Source organism: Ailuropoda melanoleuca, chromosome 2, assembly GCF_002007445.2.
Source record: "Ailuropoda melanoleuca isolate Jingjing chromosome 2, ASM200744v2, whole genome shotgun sequence".
NCBI lineage: Eukaryota > Metazoa > Chordata > Mammalia > Carnivora > Ursidae > Ailuropoda > Ailuropoda melanoleuca.
The window spans coordinates 11,847,523-11,867,468 of record NC_048219.1 but is presented as its reverse complement, the minus strand read 5'-3'; the positions used below and the strand labels follow the sequence as shown (position 1 = coordinate 11,867,468).

At 46.7% G+C, this 19,946-nt stretch overlaps 1 protein-coding gene across 1 annotated transcript in view; it reads left to right on the top strand.

Annotated features, from left to right (window-relative positions):
• The window catches only part of CSMD2 (CUB and Sushi multiple domains 2), a 590,718-nt gene that overhangs the window by 378,893 nt on the left and 191,879 nt on the right, over positions 1-19,946 (top strand). Inside the window, exons 17-21 of the mRNA XM_034645185.1 lie at positions 10,523-10,661; positions 11,663-11,850; positions 12,608-12,796; positions 13,017-13,133; positions 19,728-19,943. Coding sequence (XP_034501076.1) covers positions 10,523-10,661; positions 11,663-11,850; positions 12,608-12,796; positions 13,017-13,133; positions 19,728-19,943 — 849 coding nt within the window. The remainder of the gene's footprint in view (positions 1-10,522; positions 10,662-11,662; positions 11,851-12,607; positions 12,797-13,016; positions 13,134-19,727; positions 19,944-19,946) is intronic.

The following is a 19,946-nucleotide window of genomic DNA, read 5'->3' as shown; positions in this document are numbered from 1 at the left end:
GCTTTAGAGACCAGCCATCTGTTCCCCCAAACTGCAGCCATTTATAACACAGGTGAAGCTTCCTGAGGGCAGGAATCATGTCACATCTGTATCCCAAGCACGGAGCCTGCCACAGAACAGGCCCTCAGTATAATTCGTGAGTAATGGACAAAAGTGAGCACCCCAGCAGACCCTTGGAGGCAGTGACGGTGGACACGGGGGCGGGGGCTGCTGTTCTCTACTTTGGGGAGCCAGAAAGCTGCTTCCTCTCATTTCACATGATGGACAGAGGTGAAGACCTAATGACCTCTCTCTATACTCAATCCCCAAACCCAAATCTGAGCACCCTGGCCAGCAGGTGGGAAGGACAGGAGAATAAAAGGGGAGCATTAGAGCAAGCACTGCCCCAGAGCTGACAGGTGGGGGAGGGGAGAGGAGAGACTGCTGACCGCTCAGTGCATGTGGCTGTGGGTCTGGGGTTAAGGTGGGCTTTCAGGTCCATGGGGCATAGGCTGGAATCCTGGCAAGTTACCTTTTCCCTCTGAGTCTCTGTTTTTCCAGCTGAGAATAGGAGGGAGGGGATAAGAACGAGGTACATTATAAAGGGCAGTTCCTGGCATAAAGTAAGTTCTCAAAACGGCTTGCTGTGCTGCACCTGGGTTGTAAGCTCCATGAGGTTAGGAGATCTTCGTTGGCCTCGTGTCCACACGACCGGCAAATTGTTAGACACTTAGATGCTCAGCCAATACTGGTTGATGAATTACTGAATGGGTGAATGAAGGAAAGACCTTTTAACTGGGTTAGTCTCTCCCTAATGGCCTCCGGAGCCAGACTCCCACCAGACTGCCCTTCGCCTCCAGCCTGAAATTTCCTGAGTCACCATGGGCAAATGACCTGGCCCTTTGTGCCTCACTTGCCCCATCTATAAAGTGTGATTAATAACAGCAGCCTCCTCACGGGATCATTGTGGGCATGCACTGCCCCTGGAGCCGTGTCGGCAGAGAGGCAGCCATCAATAAGTGTTGGCCATGACCGTTATTTTAACCCGATTTTAACCATTTCTTCATGGGACCAATCAGATGAGTCTCACTCTACTTCGGGGGATCGAGTGATGCTCTTCCATCCTTCCAGGCTCCTGCCCCAATCATGCCATGAATGGACTATTTTCTGCCCTCCACGTTCCCACAATGAGGTCCACACAACCTCACGGCCATTTTCCCCAGTGGGGTGAGCTTTTTTGGAAACGACATTCTCAGCCATGGAATTTCAGTAGGTGAAATCATTCCATCGCTGGCAACAGTGGGGTGATCCTGCGTGTGTGATGGAGTGGTTTGACGGTGAAGCACATGACCCTGCAAAGCCACCATGCAGAGCCCAGGGTCTGGAGGACTGTCCACTTTTTCCTTCAGGCTGCCCCTCATTCTCCCTCATTCTTTCTCCTGACTTCTTTGGTTGTCCTTGTCTTGGACCATCTCATCTAAGACATCTTCCCAGCTGTCTCTCGCTCACTGAATCTCTCCCTTCTCCTAATTCCTTTTGTTGTTTGGGGACCACCACTGGACCGTGCTATTGGACTCTTGGTCCCATCACCATTTCATTTTCCTTTACCAGTTCCCTGACCTTTGGTCCTGTCTGCCCACCAAGATTTCCCTGGGGAGCAGAAGCCCAGGCTCCCAGTGCCCCCGAGCCTGTGGGGGCTCAGTCCCAGTGGAGCTGAGCCCCCTGAGGAGGCACCAGGGCTCAGTAACTACAGACCCCACTTCTTGGCATGGCCGCCATCCTGAATCAGGTGCTCCCAGACCCTAGTTCCACCAGTGCACTGAGATACTCGAGACCACGTATGAGTGCATGAGAGAATTAGACTTACTGTTTCATGGGCAAAGTCCTAATTTTGTAATTAAAACTATCCCATCCATTCCCTCAGGAGGATGGGGAACGCTGAGGTTGAAGGACAGCAGGCAATCAGGCATAGGGAGAAGCCCATCAGAGAGACCGTGAACTTGGCACAGGGGAGAGCCTGCTCACTTTCCTCAGAGGGGTGGGCATTTGCTGCCAAACTCGTTTTCGGGGACCTGGGGAGCAGCATATCAAAGGGGCAGAGTGAAAGACCCTACCTCGAGTGGCCAATCCCAGACTTAAAACGGTGGAGTAGATGGGGTGGAGAAGCCCCTGGGATCCGGCCCCTCGTGGCTTCTCTCCCCAGCGTCCCAGCCTCGGGAGAACGCTGCTTTGTAATCAGCATCTTTGTCTTTTCCATTTTTTCTAGTTTTGTTTTTGATTAAGTATCCCCACCTTGTGGACAATTAAATGCAAAAGCTAATGGTCTTTTAAAAAATCTTTTAATATATGCTAAGAGCCACTTGGCTTTTGAGAGGCTATAATGGGACAAGGGAGAAAATGGCATCTTCTCCTGAATTTAGAAAGAAGGATGATCATCTGGTTGCTCTAAGGCGCAGGTCGGCAAACTTTTTCTTAAAGGGCCAGCTCAGAGGTACCTTCAGCTTCGTGGGCCATATGGGTCTCTACTCAACTCTGGCACCGTTATGTGAACACGGCCATAGACAGCACTTAAGTGGATGGGCTGTATTTGGCCCCCGGGCTGCAATTTGTTGACCCCTTATCTAGGGAACAGAGGACATAGGGGATCCATATGTTTAAAGTCAGAAATATCTTTTAAAAGCCTTCCAGGCAGTGAAGGCATCTACACAGGCGAGCCTGTTGTCCCTCTCCCCCATTCACCTCTTCCTTGTCTTTTTTCAGGAAGAACCAAGTAACCATACCACACTGGGATAAGTAATTTACAGGTGTCCCTTCATTTCAGCCTCACACCAGGGAGGAAGTAGGTGTAGTTGTGGTCCCCACTGGGGCTCAGAGAGGTTAAGTCACTCACCCAGGGGCCTCCCAGCTTGTCAGTAGTGGAGCCAGAATTCAAACCCAGACTCTTGGCTACACTGTTTCTGTATTTTTCTGGAATTATTTCACTACAGAGAATATAATTTCAAACCTGTTTATGAAATACTTCAGAGTATCCACAAGTAGGATAAAAAGCAAGTTTCTACTTTTCCTATCCCAGTAGAAAATTAAAAGGAAACATACTGCCTATTGCAAGAAACAGAGAAGACAGGACACCACATGGAAGCATCAGAAATTGACAGCATTAAACAAAATGACAGCAGTAAGACAAACATATCAGTTATGACAGTAAAGGTAATTAAACTCCCTACTAGAAGACAAAGGATCTCAAACTGGGTTTAAAAAAAAATATGCTGCTTATATAAGAAATACACAGGGGGGGAAAAAGGAGATAAATTATCTACAGTGAGTGTGTATTCTCATTTTTATAGTAATACTTGGTGGTTGTAAAAAATTTAAGCAATACATAAGTGAGATAAAGTTCAAAGTGAAAATTCTCATTTCCCCATCCCACTCCCAAGAGGAAAATGGTTTGATTGTTTGGTGTAAACACATTCACATTGTTTTTCTCTGTATACCAGATGTGTTACTTTTATAATCAGAAAATTAAAAAGTCCTATAAAAAAGACAGAAGGCCAGTTCTCCCCATTCCCACAAGAGGAATCCAAGTGATAGTTGTAGCTCATTTAGGCCTCCAAGGAAGAAGTAAGGGTAGTTACTGAGTTTCTAACATTATCTCATTGAATCTTCTGGCCACTCTCGTGAGAAAGATGTTACTATGCTCTAACCATGCAAAAGCTGCAGACCAGCGAGGTGAATTGACCTGCCTGAGATCCCGCAGCTGGTAACAGTTAAGCATTTACTCTGTGTTAAATACGAGGCCGAGTTCTTTGCTTACGTTGTCCTATTGAATCCTCATGACAACCCTAGGAGGTAAGTACTGTTATTGTCCTCATTTCACAGATGAGAAAACTGAAGCACAGAGTAGTTATGTAACTTGCCCAAGGTCACACAGCTAAATGAATGGAGAGTCAGGATTCCAGTCCAAGTACTCTGATTCCAGGCCACCACTTTGAATCACCAAATGAGGTCTGTCTGACTCCAAAGTTCACTCTCCTTTCATGCTGCCACACAACGGTGGTGTAGCAGGTCACGGGAAGAGGCTTTCACTACTTCTGGTCATTCACACTGGATGCCTCGTCCCCTAAAACCCCTCTAAAGGTGGTAGTCAGGGCGGGTATTCCCACATCCACCCACAGTGGCTAGCAACACAGGCTCTGGAGCCCCCCCGCCCGGGTTTAAATCCTTGCTCTGCTGCTTCCTAGTTGTGTGTTTCTGGACCAATTAGCTAACCTCTCCCCTCCTGTTTCCGCCACTCTGAAATGAGGCTAATACCAGTCCCCACCTTCTAGGTTGCTGTGAAGGTGAACATATAGGAAAAGAAAAAGCGCACGTAAATTGGTGTCCGGCACCTGTGAGGCCCGTAGTCTTGTGTCCGTCACTGTTCCCAGTTGCTCCTGGCCTGGCACAATGTTACATCAGAGGTCAGGAGAGATGGGCCATCTGTCATGGGGGACAGCAGCCCCTCACCAGAAGCCCGGTGTGTTAGTCGTCTCGTGCCATCATAACGAAATACCGCAGACTGGGCGACTTGAACAAAAGAAATTTGCTTTCTCTCCGTTCTGGAAGCTGGAAGTCCAAGGTCAAGGCGCCAGCAGGTTTGGTTTCTCCTGAAGCTGCATTTTCCTTGGCTTGCAGATGGCCACCTCCTCGCTGTGTCCTCATGTGGCCTTTTCTCTGTGTGCACGCACATCCCTGGTGTCTCTTCTTAAAAGGACACCGGTCCTGCTGGATTAGGGCCACATCCTAATGATCTTATTTAACCTTCATTACTACCTCTTTAGGAACCCTAGTTCCAAACAGTTGCATTGGGGCTAAAACTTTAACCTATGAATTTGGGGGGACCCAATTCAGTCATAATACCTAGTCTTCTACGCTTCAACCAGTATATCATTCCTTTGACTAAGTATTTATTGAGCACCTGCTGTGTGCCAGGCACCGGGGTAGGCACAGGGTCCCTCATTTCTCTTACTTCTGAGTTTGTCCCTATTCGAGGCAGGAACCTCTTCCTCTTTTCTTTCGTTGTGCATGGGAGTGTGAGTGTGAGTAGGTATGAGTGGGAGTGTGCGTGTTTCCTTTTTCTGCCCCACATTTTGAGTGGAAAATTTCAAACAGAATAATACACCTGGGTGCCCACCGCCCAGCTTCACCAGTTACAAACTCATGGCCTACCTGTTGCCCCTGCCACTGCCCCACTCTAGGATTATTGGGAAGCAAATTTCAGGCAAAATAGTCCACCCACAGTATTTTAGTGTGTATTTCTTTTTTTTTTTTAAGATTTTATTTATTTATTTGACAGAGATAGAGACAGCCAGCAAGAGAGGGAACACAAGCACGGGGAGTGGGAGAGGAAGAAGCAGGCTCATAGCGGAAGAGCCTGATGTGGGGCTCGATCCCATAACGCCGGGATCACGCCCTGAGCCGAAGGCAGACGCTCAACCGCTGTGCCACCCAGGCGCCCCTTTAGTGTGTATGTCTAACAGATAAAAAGAACTCTTTATAACATAACAGCAATACTATCATCCTAAAAAAAAAATTAATAATTAATCAAATTTCCATGATTGTTTAACACTTTATTTTAAAGATATTTCTTAAAAATCAGAATCCTGCTCAGGTTCACGTGTTACAGGTAGCATATATGTATCAGCTCATTTAATCTGTGGGCCTCTATGCCCACCCCTTGTGATTTTTTGTGGAAAAAGCCAGGTCATTTATTCTGAGGTGTCTCCTGCACTCTGAATTTTTGGCCGTCATGTCCCTGGGAGGCTGTTTAACATGATCCCCTCTCTCTTATATTTCCTTTAATTGGCAGTAAGTTCTAAAAACCTAATCAGATTTGGGTTCCATTTTTCGACCGGAATATTTTACAGGCAGGGCTCTGTGCCGCCATCAGAGACACATAATGTCTGGTTGTCTCTCATTTGAGGATGTTAGGAGCCATCGATGGGATTGCAAAATGCCCACATGCTATCATTTCATCTTCTTTTATAAGCTGGAATTCTTAAAGAAAACTCGCCCTCATCAACTATTCGGTTACCCTAAGGTATAGTTCATGAAGGAAAGGCAGAGAAAAACTTAATTATTTTCCTTTATTTACCAGTTCTTATTCAATGAGTTGATTCCCTGACATCTTCTAAAGTTGAATGTTTTTAAATATCATTACAGTTCAGTGGATTTAAACATATTTTATGTATTTAAATCCATTGCAGTTATCACTCTAACCGACACTCCAATTGTCCCATTGGCCAGTGGGAACATTTTGAAAGTGGCCCAACCTCATTTTGAGCATTTTCCATCCCTGACCTGGAATCAGCCTTTTCTCCAAGGAGCCCTCATTCCCTTTTTGGTGGAAAATGATATTGAGAATCTGGGCACTGGGGGTAATTATTCCTGTTGAGTTGGCCCTTGTCTCTAAGGCTTTTCAATGAACAGAGCTAAAGAATCATTTTTTGAAGATAAAATGCATAATGGGTTCATTTCATTTCAGATGTAAGAATACTTTCTTTTTTACTTCCTTGATGTCGTATCTCTACCTGCTTTCATGCCTGCTGAAAATTCCAGTTCCCTGCAACATCAACATAATTTCCCATTCCCTGCTGCATACTCAAGACTCAGAATGATACAGTCACTCCCAACATCAGTGTGATTACTGAAAGTGGTTTAAGTTGTTTTACTTTTTATTCCTCTCATTCCTAGATCCTACCAGGGATGGCTGTGTTTTAAAATCTCTTCCACAAGCTTTTTCATGTGTGGTTAGACCACCAACTGATACAGTACCATATTCATGTATTTCCCTCTGCTTTTGAGTGTTGAGAAACTGCCTATCAAATTTAAATCTTTCTTTTTAGTTGTCAAAAATATTTACATCATTCCAAACTTAAACCTCTAAAAGAGGATACATTCTGAGAAAGTCTAGCTTTTATCCCTTGCCTCTCTACCCTGTTCCCTCCTTCTTTCCATGGATAGTCTTGAGTTTGGGCCTCACTCTTTCATCAGTTGTTAATATGAGTTAATATGTGTGTGTCTCCCACCCCTCTCTTCAGTAAATGGCATGATACGGTTAATTTTTTACCTCTTTGTCTTGCTGTTTATTCGCTTACTAATATATTCTGGGGACCACTCCATGACGTTGTATAGAATATTCCCCACTCTTGTTTATAGCTGCATCGTCCATCTTGTTGATTACTCCAGTCCATTCAGGCAGCTCCCTATTGCTGAACGTTTGGGCTCTTTCCATTCTTTTGCTACTATAAATCATGCCGCTTTGTATAGCCTTGTACATATATATGTCTTTTCATAGATCTGCAAGAATATCTTTGGAATCGAGTTCTAGAAGCAGAATTGCTGGATCAGAGAGTGAATGCATAGGAATTTTGCTGTACGTTACCCAATTTCCCGTCACAGGAATTGTGCCATTTTTCATGTCCACCAGCAAGGAACTAGAACACCTGCTTTCCCTGAGCCTCATGTGTCCTTGAACTTGAATTTTGTCTATGTGATGGAGGAGAAATATTTTCTCATTGCAGTTTTAATATATATATATATATATATATACATATATATATATATATTTCATTAGAATGAGGTTGAGCATTTCTTCAAATGTTAAGGAGACATCGCATTTAGGACCCTTCCTTACTCCTCCCTGCCTGACAACTGTCACCCTTGCATGTGAAGATGAACCAGAGAGTGTGAAGGACTGAATGCATAGAGAGGTCATTTGAGCAGCACGCTGAGCAGGAGAAGAGACGAACCAGCTTAGGTAATAAAACAATACAGCAGAGAAAAAAGGAAGTGGTGACCAGAGGCGGGATTTGGGTTTCCCTGTCTAGAGATTTTAGCTAGGGTTTTGTTGTTATTTGTGCACTGAACAGAGGGCAGCCTAGATAGAAAGTGACCGTGTCATCTACAGCTTTCTGGTAAGTAAGTGAGGAGATCACAGCTGACAACCCAAAAGGCTGGGTCCGTGCTGAATTAAAGCCGAGAGAGAGTCCCTGCTTCTGCGGAGCCTCAGTGCGTGCATGGGGACCCCGGCACCGAGCAGTAGCCCCCCACAAACACACGCCTCCAGGGTCTCACATGGCCATCGGAGAGAGGAATGCATTAGCAGGTTCGGTGAGATTCAGGGATGGGTCTCAAAAACGGTGGTTACCCAGGAAGTGACAACACACACGTGCAATTTACTCTCTCAATGTTTGATATAGATGCTGTGTTATTACTTAATTTCTCCATGCCTCAGCTTGCTGAAAAGGAGAGATAATCCCCACCTATAAAATGAGGATATCAGTAGTATCTGTCTTTTCGTGTTGCAGTTGTCACAAAGATAATCCTCGTTAGCAGTAAGCTCTCAATCCCAGTGAGCTCATTGCTGCCCGTTGTGGCTGTTTTACCATTATGAGCCACGGGGGGATTTGGAAACAGAGGTCTTAAAGTGAAATCCCAGCTCTCTTAGCCTACTTAGCCTTAGCTTTCTCATCTGTAAAATGGACATAATAACTGCATAAATGTTGTGTGCCTTTAAATGAGATAATACACATAAAGTAGCAAGGTAAGTCATTGGGATGAGTCTCTACTACTACAACTAGTATTACTGTTCTTGTCTCAGGTTAATTAAACTTCGTAATGCAACAATCTATTAAGAATGCTTGACAATCGGAGCGTCTGGACGGCTCAGTGAGTTGAGCCTCCAGCTCTTATTTCGGCTCAGGTCGTATCTCAGGACTGTGAGGCTGAGCCCAGTGTCAGGCTCTGCACTCAGCAAGGAGTCTGCTTAAGACTGTCTGCCTCCCCTCTGCCTCCCCACCACTCTCTCTCTCCAAAACAAATAAATAAATCTTTTTAAAAAAGAACGTTGACAAGTATTTTCAGTCTTTCCAAGAAGTTCGTAGAATTGAGAGAGGAAAGGTGAGGTGTATTTGACTATGTTTTATGAAACTGATTACCTACAGAAACATGCAAAAAACTGCAGACAGAAGTGCCGGGCAGCTCTTTATTTCCTTCCTGGTCTTGCTCAGGGCATTTTTGGCTTCTGATGATAGCTCCATAGTAAGGGATTCCAAAGGACACAGGGGTTCTTTGAAAACCGGAAGGCTGCTTAGTTTAGGATCTCTGAGTTTGTGGTGTCTTCCTCTGTCCGAGTCCAGGCTCTATCAGTAGCTAACACAGGCCTCGTTGCCGCACCTCCATAAACCTGTCTTAGCTGTAAAACAGGGAGAATAATAGTGCCACCCTGGCAGGATTTGTGTTCTGTGAAGAGTGAGCATGACTGTCCCTGTGAGCTGGTGAGTGGCAGTGGTGGTGACAGTGCCTGCAGCATGAGTGGTGGCTATTACCGGCATCCTCCTCATTGGTCCTGGAGAGGGGTCGGGTGGGCAAGGTTAGACTGTATTAACAAACAAGCCTCGAATCTCAGTGGCTTAAAAACAGGAGTTGATAGTGCACACAGACTCCCTGGGCTGCCTGTTTAGCACTGGTCATCGGGGCCCCGCCCCGAGTCACTTAAAAGGCCCAGCCCGAGGGGACTTCCATCGTGACACTTGCTGTCACAGTTGCTGAGGCAGAAAACTGCAAATCGGGCACCAGCTTCACAAGTGTCCCTGTGGGCCTAACGCACGCCACTTCTGCTCTCGTGTGATTGGTCAAAGCGGTCACGTGGCCTAGCATAACTTGAAAGGGGTGGGCCACAAAATCCGACCACCTGCGGGAAGGAGGAGGACTGGACTCACTCTGATGAGTGCCACAAGGGCCAAGGGCCGGGCTGCAGGAAGAGGCGGTGGTGAGGGAAGGATGCGGGTGGGAATGGGAAGCTGGGGGATGGGCAGAGAGAGACGAGGGACTGAGGGGCAGGTGGGGCAGGATCAGAAGCATGTCTCCACCACCCAGTGTCTTGTGGAGTCACCTGCCTTGAACCACATTCATTCACCCTTCCATCCATTCATGCATTCATTCGAGCAATCATGACTGATTTCTGGCACAAAGGGATCACTGTGTGCCAAGCTCTAGGCTAAATGCTGGGGACTCCGAATTGCATAAGACCATTAACAAGGTCCCTGCCCCCAGGGAGCTTACAGTGGAGCAGGTTGGCCGGCGCTCCGAGCTGAGCTTTGGGGTCTGCCCACTGTGCAGTACCAGACCTGGCTCCAGGTGTGAGGAGTGGTCCCCTGCTTTTGCCACATGCCTGATGGTTGAGCGAGGAACAAAGGAAAAACCAGTGCGACCCAAATATTAGCTGTACTTCAGCCCTTCTAGAATGACAGAGGACTTTGTTTAAAGGATTATTTTTATTTCTCCCCTCTGGCCTTTAATAAAAGTCCAAATGATGTAACTGGGCTTGTCTATAAAGGTCCCAATAGACAGAACTCACGGTTTATATAGTTTATGTAATTTTCCATAAAAACAAAAACAATATTTGTTGGCAGATACATTTTCTAGAGAGAGTTTTTATTTGTTTGTTCTTTTGTTCCTCACCTCCTCCCCCAAGAAGGCTACTTCTCTTCTTTCTGTCCCCCAGCTCCCTGCGGTGGTCATCTCACTTCACCCAGTGGCACCATCCTATCTCCGGGCTGGCCTGGCTTCTACAAGGATGCCCTCAGCTGTGCCTGGGTGATTGAAGCCCAGCCAGGCTACCCCATCAAAATCACCTTCGACAGGTGACTGCAACCACAGCCTTGGAGGGAGCAGAGGCAGGGGGAATTTCTTAGGGGTGGTGTGGGAGGGAACCTGGGGTTGATGGGGGAGGACCAGCACGTTTGCTGAAATGTCAGCAAAGTCAGAGAACACTGGAGCAAATTGCCCTGGGTGGGGACAGGCCAACTGGCTTTGCCCTGGGCCTTGGTTTCACCTCAGTAGTGGGATTTGTGTTGTTTATGACTGGAGGAGTGAGCAGAAGGCTGTCGGAGCCCTTCTGTCCCCGCCCCCCCCAGTGCCAGAGAGTGGGCAGAGAGACGCCAGCAGATGTTGAAGCAGCATTGGCATCTGAGGAGCATAACTCTGAAATTTGCAGGATGGGAAGGCAGCCTTCCTGACCTCTGACCCAAATCCTGCTCATATGCCACATTTCCCGCTCCCACCCCAGGTGTGCCCCTTGGGTGGGGAAAGGAGCCACCCAGATATAAACAGAAACTTCTTCCAGACAAAGCATCCATGGCCTAGAATAATGCTGCTCAAACTTTTCCGTCGGAGTCCGATAGTAAATATTTTAGGTTTCGTAGGCCACTTGTGGTTATCTGTTGCGTATTTTTTGCTCTTTAAAAACATACCCCTTATAAATGTTAAAAACCATTCTTAGCTCTTAAGCCATACAAAAACCGCTATAGAACAGATTTGGCCCTGGGCTATAGTTTACTGAATTCTGGCCTAGAACATTCTGACCCCCCATGAGGCTAGTCGTTGTGCCTCTAAGTCTTAAGATGAGTCTTGGCGCAGGCCACAGAGAGGACTGAGAGAGTGCCCAGCCGTGGGAGGAGGGGGAGGGGCTAAATGTGGAGAAGGCCCTTCCCTATCACTAGCGAATGTGTGCAAATTGTGTGAAAGTGTCCCAGCCTGCCAAAATCTGGTTGTTCTGAAGCCCTGGGTCAGGCAGGGCCTTTTGTCATTTGCAAATTAATAAGCCTCAGGTTTCTCAAGAAATCTCCATTCCTATCTTCGGCAGATTTAAAACTGAGGTCAACTATGATACTCTGGAAGTTCGAGATGGACGGACACACTCAGCACCCTTGATCGGGGTTTACCACGGGACCCAGGTTCCCCAGTTCCTCATCAGCACCAGCAACTACCTCTATCTCCTCTTCTCTACCGACAAGAGTCACTCGGACATTGGCTTCCAGCTCCGCTATGAGAGTGAGTCTTGGCAGGGAGGCAGATGACAGGGCGGGCTGTGGGGGGGTGCAGGGCCCCAGGACTGTTGCAGCAGCGGAACCCCAACTCGGCCCCATCCCCATGGCCTCCTCAGTTAGGCTGCGCGCCTGGGGGGCACTCCCCTACTCTCAGCATCTGTCAGAGCCCACGGGAGCTCAGAGGGGAGCCTTTGGAAACAGTGAAAGCTGATGACCTGCACACCGCGAGGCCTCTTCTGCCTGCAGGTGATGGAGCACCGCCCGGCCGGGAGCTCTGGGGGCAGAGTGTTGGAGGACCGTGAGGTTGGAACGTGATGGCATCTCCTGCTCACCCTCACTTCCCCCATCACCTTTTGCATCCGTCTCTGGTGCCTCAATTGGACGAGGTGGATGTCCCTTCCATTCTTGGTAGACCAGTGTAGAAGTGATGGTTGAGAGCGCCATGAGGACCGCCCCACGTTCCTCCTCATGTCTGTATCCCTAAGACTTAGTGTGGTGTCTAAGCCACAGAGGAGGCTCAACTTATGTTAGTTGAATGAATGGATGGATGGACAAGTACTATAATCAGCTTGTTTTCTCTGGCAGACAGGTCTTCAAATACCCTCTCAGCAGATATCGACAGCCACACTTGATACATGGGTGAATGACAACTTCAGCTTTCTGTAAATCAGGGTTCTCTCTGCCCTCCCTTTGTGAGCCAGTGGGGGTCTTTCTATGGTGACAGTTAGCCGTCTGTTCCAGATGTGGGCTCTCTTTTCCAGCTATAACCCTGCAGTCAGACCACTGTCTGGATCCAGGGATCCCCGTAAATGGGCAGCGCCATGGGAATGACTTCTACGTGGGTGCTCTAGTGACCTTCAGCTGTGACTCAGGCTACACGTTAAGTGATGGGGAGCCCCTGGAGTGTGAACCTAACTTCCAGTGGAGCCGGGCCCTACCCAGCTGTGAAGGTGAGACACACCCCGTAAGGGGTGCTAAGGTAGTGGACGCGGTTCCTGCTGTGAAAGGCCAGGACCTAGAAGGGGCATGGACTCTCCCACCTCAGTGAGGGTTGAGGCTTGAAAAGAGATGGTTCCCACACTCCCAGGAGGATTGGCTGGGGCTGGGAGTTTGGGGCTGGGGGGCATTCTGGGCCACTCCAGTCTTTCACCACTGTCTTTACTCCCATAGCACTTTGTGGTGGCTTCATTCAAGGCTCCAGTGGGACCATCTTGTCACCAGGGTTTCCTGACTTCTACCCCAACAACTTGAACTGCACCTGGATTATTGAAACATCCCATGGCAAGGGTGAGTGGTTAGGCCTGGAACAAGTATTGGGATATGACATGGTCAGGGCCCCATGTTCCTCAGGTCAAGGTGGACTCAGTGGGGATCTCCCTATGTAGTGACCTCAGGGCTTGGTCTGAAATTTTCTTGTCAATAGCAAAACTCCCAGAAGCTTCCCATCTCTTTGAATCACAGAATACATTCCGTAAATATTTTTAATATAAAATCTTCAAGCTGGAAGAGATCATAGAGATTACCAGCTGTCAAACCCTACATAATGCAGGAATCTTCTCTAATTGCTCCCTACAAGATGGCACCACACCTTCTGCCTAAACACCCCCAGCAGTGGGAAGGTGGCCAACCCATTCAGCAAATGGGCACCTGTTGTCATTTTTTGATAGATCTGACCCCTCCTAATAGGCTGTTAGATGTTCCTGAAAGTTTTTTCCTTGTTCTGTGTCCTGGAGGAACATAGGATTCATCTGCCCCCTCTCCTCGTTCACCCTTCAGACACTGGTCCCATGAACCTCTTCTTACGTAGCTCAGTTGTTCCTCAGAGGCCATGTTTTCATATTCCTCACCAGGCTGGACTGTTACCTCAACTTCCCTAACAAGAATAATCTTCGGAAATCCAAGTTCAAAGTAAGGTGCTGGTTAGAAATAAACAGGAAATAATATAGTCTTTGATTCAACAAATATTAATTGAATAATACCACCCACGAGCAGACTCTGGGACTGGGAATAAACAGAAACCAAGCACATTATGGCTTCTATCCTCAGAAGCTTATTCTGAAGTTCATCCGGGGTCATGGTTCTTAACCCCTCCGGGCTGTAGCAAATGCATTAATGCTCAGACTGAACTGTAGAGGTTTTTGATTCTCCACGTTGGAGGTGGAAAACAGGCATCTTTGATTTTAGAACACTTCACTAGTAAATCTGATGCATGCCCTTGATAAGAACCCGTGATCCAGGAGAATTAACATGTAGAAAAGCCAAGAAAAAATTTTAAAAGAAAGAGTAACTCTTCTAGATAGTAAAATATTATTGGCTAAAATAATTTTAACAATGTGGTATGAGTATTGGAGTGGACACACAAACCAGTGCAGGCGTACAAAGGTCCAGAAGTGGAGTCCTCTGTGTGTGTGTGTGATGAGAGACAGAGAGAGAGTGTATGCGTGCACACACATGCACACTCGTGTATGTGTGTGAGAGAGAGAGAGACAGTTTGTAGTATATAATTAAAGTGTCATTTCCAATCCATTGAAGAGAGGATGGATTATTTAATAAATGGTTTTTAAACAGTAGACTTAAACACTTGGGAGAAAAAAGAAAAGAACCAAACAGACCTCATATATTTAAGCACATAAATTCCAGTACTAGAAGAACAGGAAAATCTAACCTCAGTTGGGGATGTACTATAAACAGTAATACTAAAAGCAGAATTCATAGAGGCAAAAACTGTAAGATTTGATTAAATAAAACTTTGAATGGATTTATGTTTAAAAAAGCCATAAAAATTTCAGATAGTAAGTGGACAGAAGTCTTTTCAACATATATAAGCAACTAAAGATTACCAACCTGATGCATGAAAAGCTCTTAAAAATCTTTAAGAAAAATATACCTGGTCTCTAGGCCTGTAAAATGAGCAAAGCTATAAACACTTCATAATAGAGGAAATAGAAATGAAAGGACATTGACCCCACTCATAATTAAAGAAATGCAAATTCAGCCAGTAATGAAATACCATTTTTTTCAAGTCATCAGACAAAATCATAACAGTGTGGGAGACAGTGTGAAGACACAAATACTCTTCTTCCACGCTGACATTGTATGACGTGGTTGAAACTCTCTGGATGATGGTTCTGTGATGTGAATCAAAAGCCTTCAAAATGTACGTGCCTTTGGACCCAGCAGTTCCACTCCTGGGAATTTATCTGAAAAAAAATAAGTACAACTATACATCAAGATTCAGCTGTAAGGATGCTTCCTAAACACTTTATTAATTAGAAGATGAGTTAGCTACTCAAATATCTATCAATAAGGAAATGTTGAATAAGCACATGATACCTGTGTATAATGCAGCACTGTGCAGCTACTGAAAGGCGCAATGTGAGAGAATATTTAAAGACCTACAGGGGTAAGGGTGCCTGGGTGGCTTCATCAGTTAAGCAACCAAGTCTTGATTTCGGCTCAGGTCATGAGCTCAGGGTCATGGACTCGAGCTCCATATTGGGCTCCCGGCAAAGCATGGAGTCTGCTTAAGATTCTTTCCCTCCCTCTGCCCCTGTCCCTCGCTCTCTCTCTTTCTCCCTCTGTCTCTCTCAAATAAATAAATAAAATATTTAAAAAAATAAAAAATAAAGACCTACAGGGGTAGTTGCAATATGTTGTGAAGTCAAAAGAGATGTTTACCAAAAGAACATACTCAGTTTATAAAAAATAAACAAGGATATGTACATAGAAAACTGTCTGAAAAGATATACCCCAAGATGTCTTATTTTTATCTTCTCACTTTTTTCTAGTTTTGAGCAATAAATATATATTACATGTAAACGATACTATTTGTGTAAAAAAAGAAAATTTGAAAGAAAAGTCACTTGAAGTCTCCCCCCATGTGCTTAAGTGCTTTCACTCTTGCCTTTAAGAGGCCTGAACTAACTGGGATAAAATGGCATGGAGCTTCTTGGGAAGATAGGACTCTCCAGGCAGTCAGGGTGAGGCCCAGTTGTCCCCTTCTCTGCACAGTGTCGTTTCTGAGGAGAGGAGGGATCAGGGCAGCAACCTTGTTCATCCTGCAGAGCTGTTTCCACCAAGTCTGGGCCAGAGTTGGCCATTGCAGGAGCCAGAAACTCCTCTGTGGCATCACGAGGGCGAGAAAGGCAGCCCCTCATGATCCTTAGAGGAACGACCCCCAGTAGTCATGATTTTCTTTCTGTCTGCCATCTATAATCATAGGAGAGTATATTTCTCTGTGCCTTTCTATGTGTGTCTTTGCCTAGAACAATGCAATTAAATATTTACCAAATGCTAATTTTATACTTGCACTTACCCCGGGTGCTAGGAAAACCCAGTGACACAAGCCACTCTAGCGTTGCCTGCCTTCAGGAAGTTTCTAGACTAGTGGTAGAGATAGACCATCTAACGTACCATGGCCAAGAAGAGGTAGAGGCGGCAAGCATCTGGAGACCTGTCTAGGGCTTGGTTAGGTAGGTGTCCTGAAGTTGAAATTTAGGCCAGTCTTCAAGGATGAACAAGAATTAGCCAGGACGAAAGGTGTTCAAGGCAGAGAATCAACATGGGGTCACTGATGTATGACCAGGTCACTTCTTCCCTAGAACCATTTTTTAAAAATTATATTATGTTAGTCACCATACAGTACATCCTAGTTTTCGATGTAAAGTTCCATGATTCATTACTTGAGTATAACACCCAGTGCACCATGCAATATGTGTCCTCCTTAATTCCCTAGAACCATTTAAAGGCTTCACCAGACCTTTAGCGTAGAGCTCGAAATTGTAAAATAGCTGGCATGAGCCTTTAGCCCGTGCTCACCTTTCTCAGCCTCCTTCTGAGCCCTGTAAACACTAAGTCCTAGCTGCGTTGAAGCTCTCTCAGTTCCCAGAACTTCCCAGGCTTTCATTGTTCTCTAGAGCTTTGTGCATTGGGATGCTGTTCTTCTCTCTGGAACACTGTCTCCCCCTGCACCGTCTCCACACTCCCTCTTGTGTGGCCAGCTTCTGAACTCACCTCCTCTAATGAGCCTTCCTGACCCCTTCTCCCCAGCCCTGGGTGTGAGTTGGGTTCCCCTCTGTGGGCTCCCACATGATCCTGGCCTTCCTGCTCCCCCTACACAGACTCTAAGCTCTTTGAGAGACATGTCTGCCTTGTTTCTTGCAGCTTCCCCAGGTTCTGGCTCTATGCCTGACACATAAGGAACTCAAGAAATATTTATATGAATTGAATTAAACTGAACCCAGACCCTTCTCCAGAGGGCAATGCCTGTAAGAGTAGCTCAGGTGAACAGATCCATTAGGCTGCTGACTCTGATTGATCCCCAGCAGGCAGAGGAACAGCTGGGGAATCTCAGAACTCTGTAAAATTCAGAATTACTCAACTTGCCAGCCAAAGGGAATGGCCAATTCAGGAGTCCAAAGAATGTGCCCTTGCTGAGACCCCAGAACTGACATTTTTTCAAGCCCTAAGTCTTCCTGGGAGTTAAGACAAGCTGAGCCAAAAGAATGCCTACTGTGTGCCAGACTCCATGCTGCGGGCTTGCATCTGCTACCCCAATTGTTCCTCGCTCCAAGAACTAAATGTTACCTATGAGAAGATGCTATCATTCCCATGTTACAGTGGAAGAAACTAGAACTCAGGACACACTGAGCAACTTCACCCCAGACCCTTCAGCTGGTAGATGGGCTGTTGACCCGAGTCTGTGTCCCCTCCCTACCAAAGCCCAGGCCTTTTCCTCGGCTCTGAATTCTGCTTGGCGCGGTATCCACATCCTTCATAGGATTCGGCATGGTCACTGCAGCGAAGTATTGGCTTGTGTGTGCGTCTGTCACAGCAAATCTGGATTCAAACTCCAGCATGGAGCATCTCTATCTCTGTGACAATGTCTTCATTTTCTCACAATGGCCAGAAGAGCCCCAAGCAATCAGCACAGCTCGGAAACCCAGGGGCTTCATCTCAGTTGTTTACTCATCCTTAGAATGCCAGCCAAATGTTTACTCCTATGGAGGGGCTGTGTTCACGTGCTAAAGAATGGAGTGTGGGGCTTAGTGTTTCATCAGCTTCAATTCCCCATCCTGTGTCTGATCCACTCTCCACCCAACCCAAGTTCTAGCCAGGAGCGAAAGGACGTATACTCCACTGATCCTTTTCCCAAGCTCTGTAGCCTGAGAATGGTTTCTTGTGTGCACCTGTGTTTATCTGTTGGGAGGATAGGATACATGTGGGCACACGTACCTGTGTATCCCCAAAATACTCACAGCCCTCTTATCAAAGACTGTGACGCTGTGAAGTCTTCCAAACCCTCCAAGCACGGTTGTCACTCTTCTTTTGTGCCCTCACTCTCTCACTATGGATGTGTCTGTCTCCTCCGCTAAACTGGGAGATCTTTCTCACTGCTTAGCCCAGGCCTAGCACTTAGTAGGTGCTTGGGATCTGTTCCTTTGAGGAAGTAGATCAAGAGATGCATCTCAGTTGCCTGGACACAGGGCATTTACAAGCTGCATGCCTGGTTCCACCACCTCTATGGGGTTCTGTTTCCCCTACCCCCACCCATAGAATCCCAAATACTCTGGGATCACCAGCTTCTATCCATCGAGAAGCAAGACTATGGAAACATCTAAAATATTTTAGCATTGAGAGTTTGGATCCAACCATCATTTACCAAAAACTTCTCAGCAATTATCTAGAGAATCTGTATTCCTCAAACTTTATGTGCCTCCAGATCTCTTGGGGATCTTGTTAGCATGCAGATTCTGATTCGGAAGGTCTGTGACAGAGGCTGGGATTCTGCATTTCTAACAAGCTCGCCGGCGATGCCCATGCTGCTGGTCCATGGACTTTGAATAGCAAGTGGATCCAGCCCCCTAGTCTAGCCAAGCACCTGCCCTTAGCACGTCCCCGGCATATATTCCCGTGGGCATGCTGACGTGTGGATGGCCGTGCATTTACACATATGCCCAAACACAGACTGCCATCTGGATGAGTCCAAAAGCTGCTTTGGGTGTGAAGATCCTGCCACCCCATCTTTCTCACCGCCTGACCCGTCCCACTGCCTGGCCACACCTCCTGCCTTGTTCTCTCTCCTCAGCGTGAGAAGCAGTGTTGTGGAGCAGTTTATTATGCAACCCTGCAGTCAGACTGCACCCAGATCCCAGCTCTGCCACCTGCTAGCTGGGTGACCCTGGACAAGTGACTTTATCTCTTTGTGCCTCAGTTTCCTCAGATGCAAAATGGAGATGAAGATTGTTGTACCCATGTCATGGAGTTATGGGTGGGATTAAATGAGTTTTCAGATCTTCTCTTCCAGTCGATAGGGGCCAACTACAGGGCAACTAAAACTAAACACATGACGTAGTGACACACAGATACTTAGTGCGGAAATGTTAGTGAATATTACTGCTTTTGTTTAGTGCTTGCCGTTCTGCCCCTGGCACATTCTGAACTACGTTCAATAGAGCATTTGTCACTCTGAACTGTAGCTATTTGTTGAATGTCCTGTATACCCCCTGGCTCCTCCCTGGCCCTGGACCTAGTCCGGAGGAAGCACGCGTCAAATATACAAATGCTTGTTGAGAAATGAATGAGTGAATCCATGAATGAATGAAAGCCTACACAGCATTCTTTTGGACCTAGCCATAAATCTTTCAGATTTGACAACCATAAAGCGGTGTCCTTCTCCCTGACCTGTGGACAAATGGCATGTTCCAGATCATTCAAGCACATTCATTCCGGTTTACCCGCATGTGTCTTATCAGTGCACGCTCGCACCCCTACCCGCTGATAGACATCCACAAGTTGGAAATGTTCATGCAGATTCCATCTCGCACAGGGCTGCTGCCACCATCTCAGTTTGTCACCTGGAACCTTCCGGTCTCTTGGCAGGTGTGTTCTTTACATTCCACACCTTCCACCTGGAGAGCGGCCACGACTACCTCCTCATCACCGAGAACGGCAGCTTCTCACAGCCCTTGAGACAGCTGACTGGCTCGCGGTTGCCGGCCCCCATCAGTGCCGGACTCTATGGCAACTTCACCGCCCAGGTCCGCTTCATTTCCGATTTTTCCATGTCCTACGAAGGATTCAACATCACCTTCGCAGGTA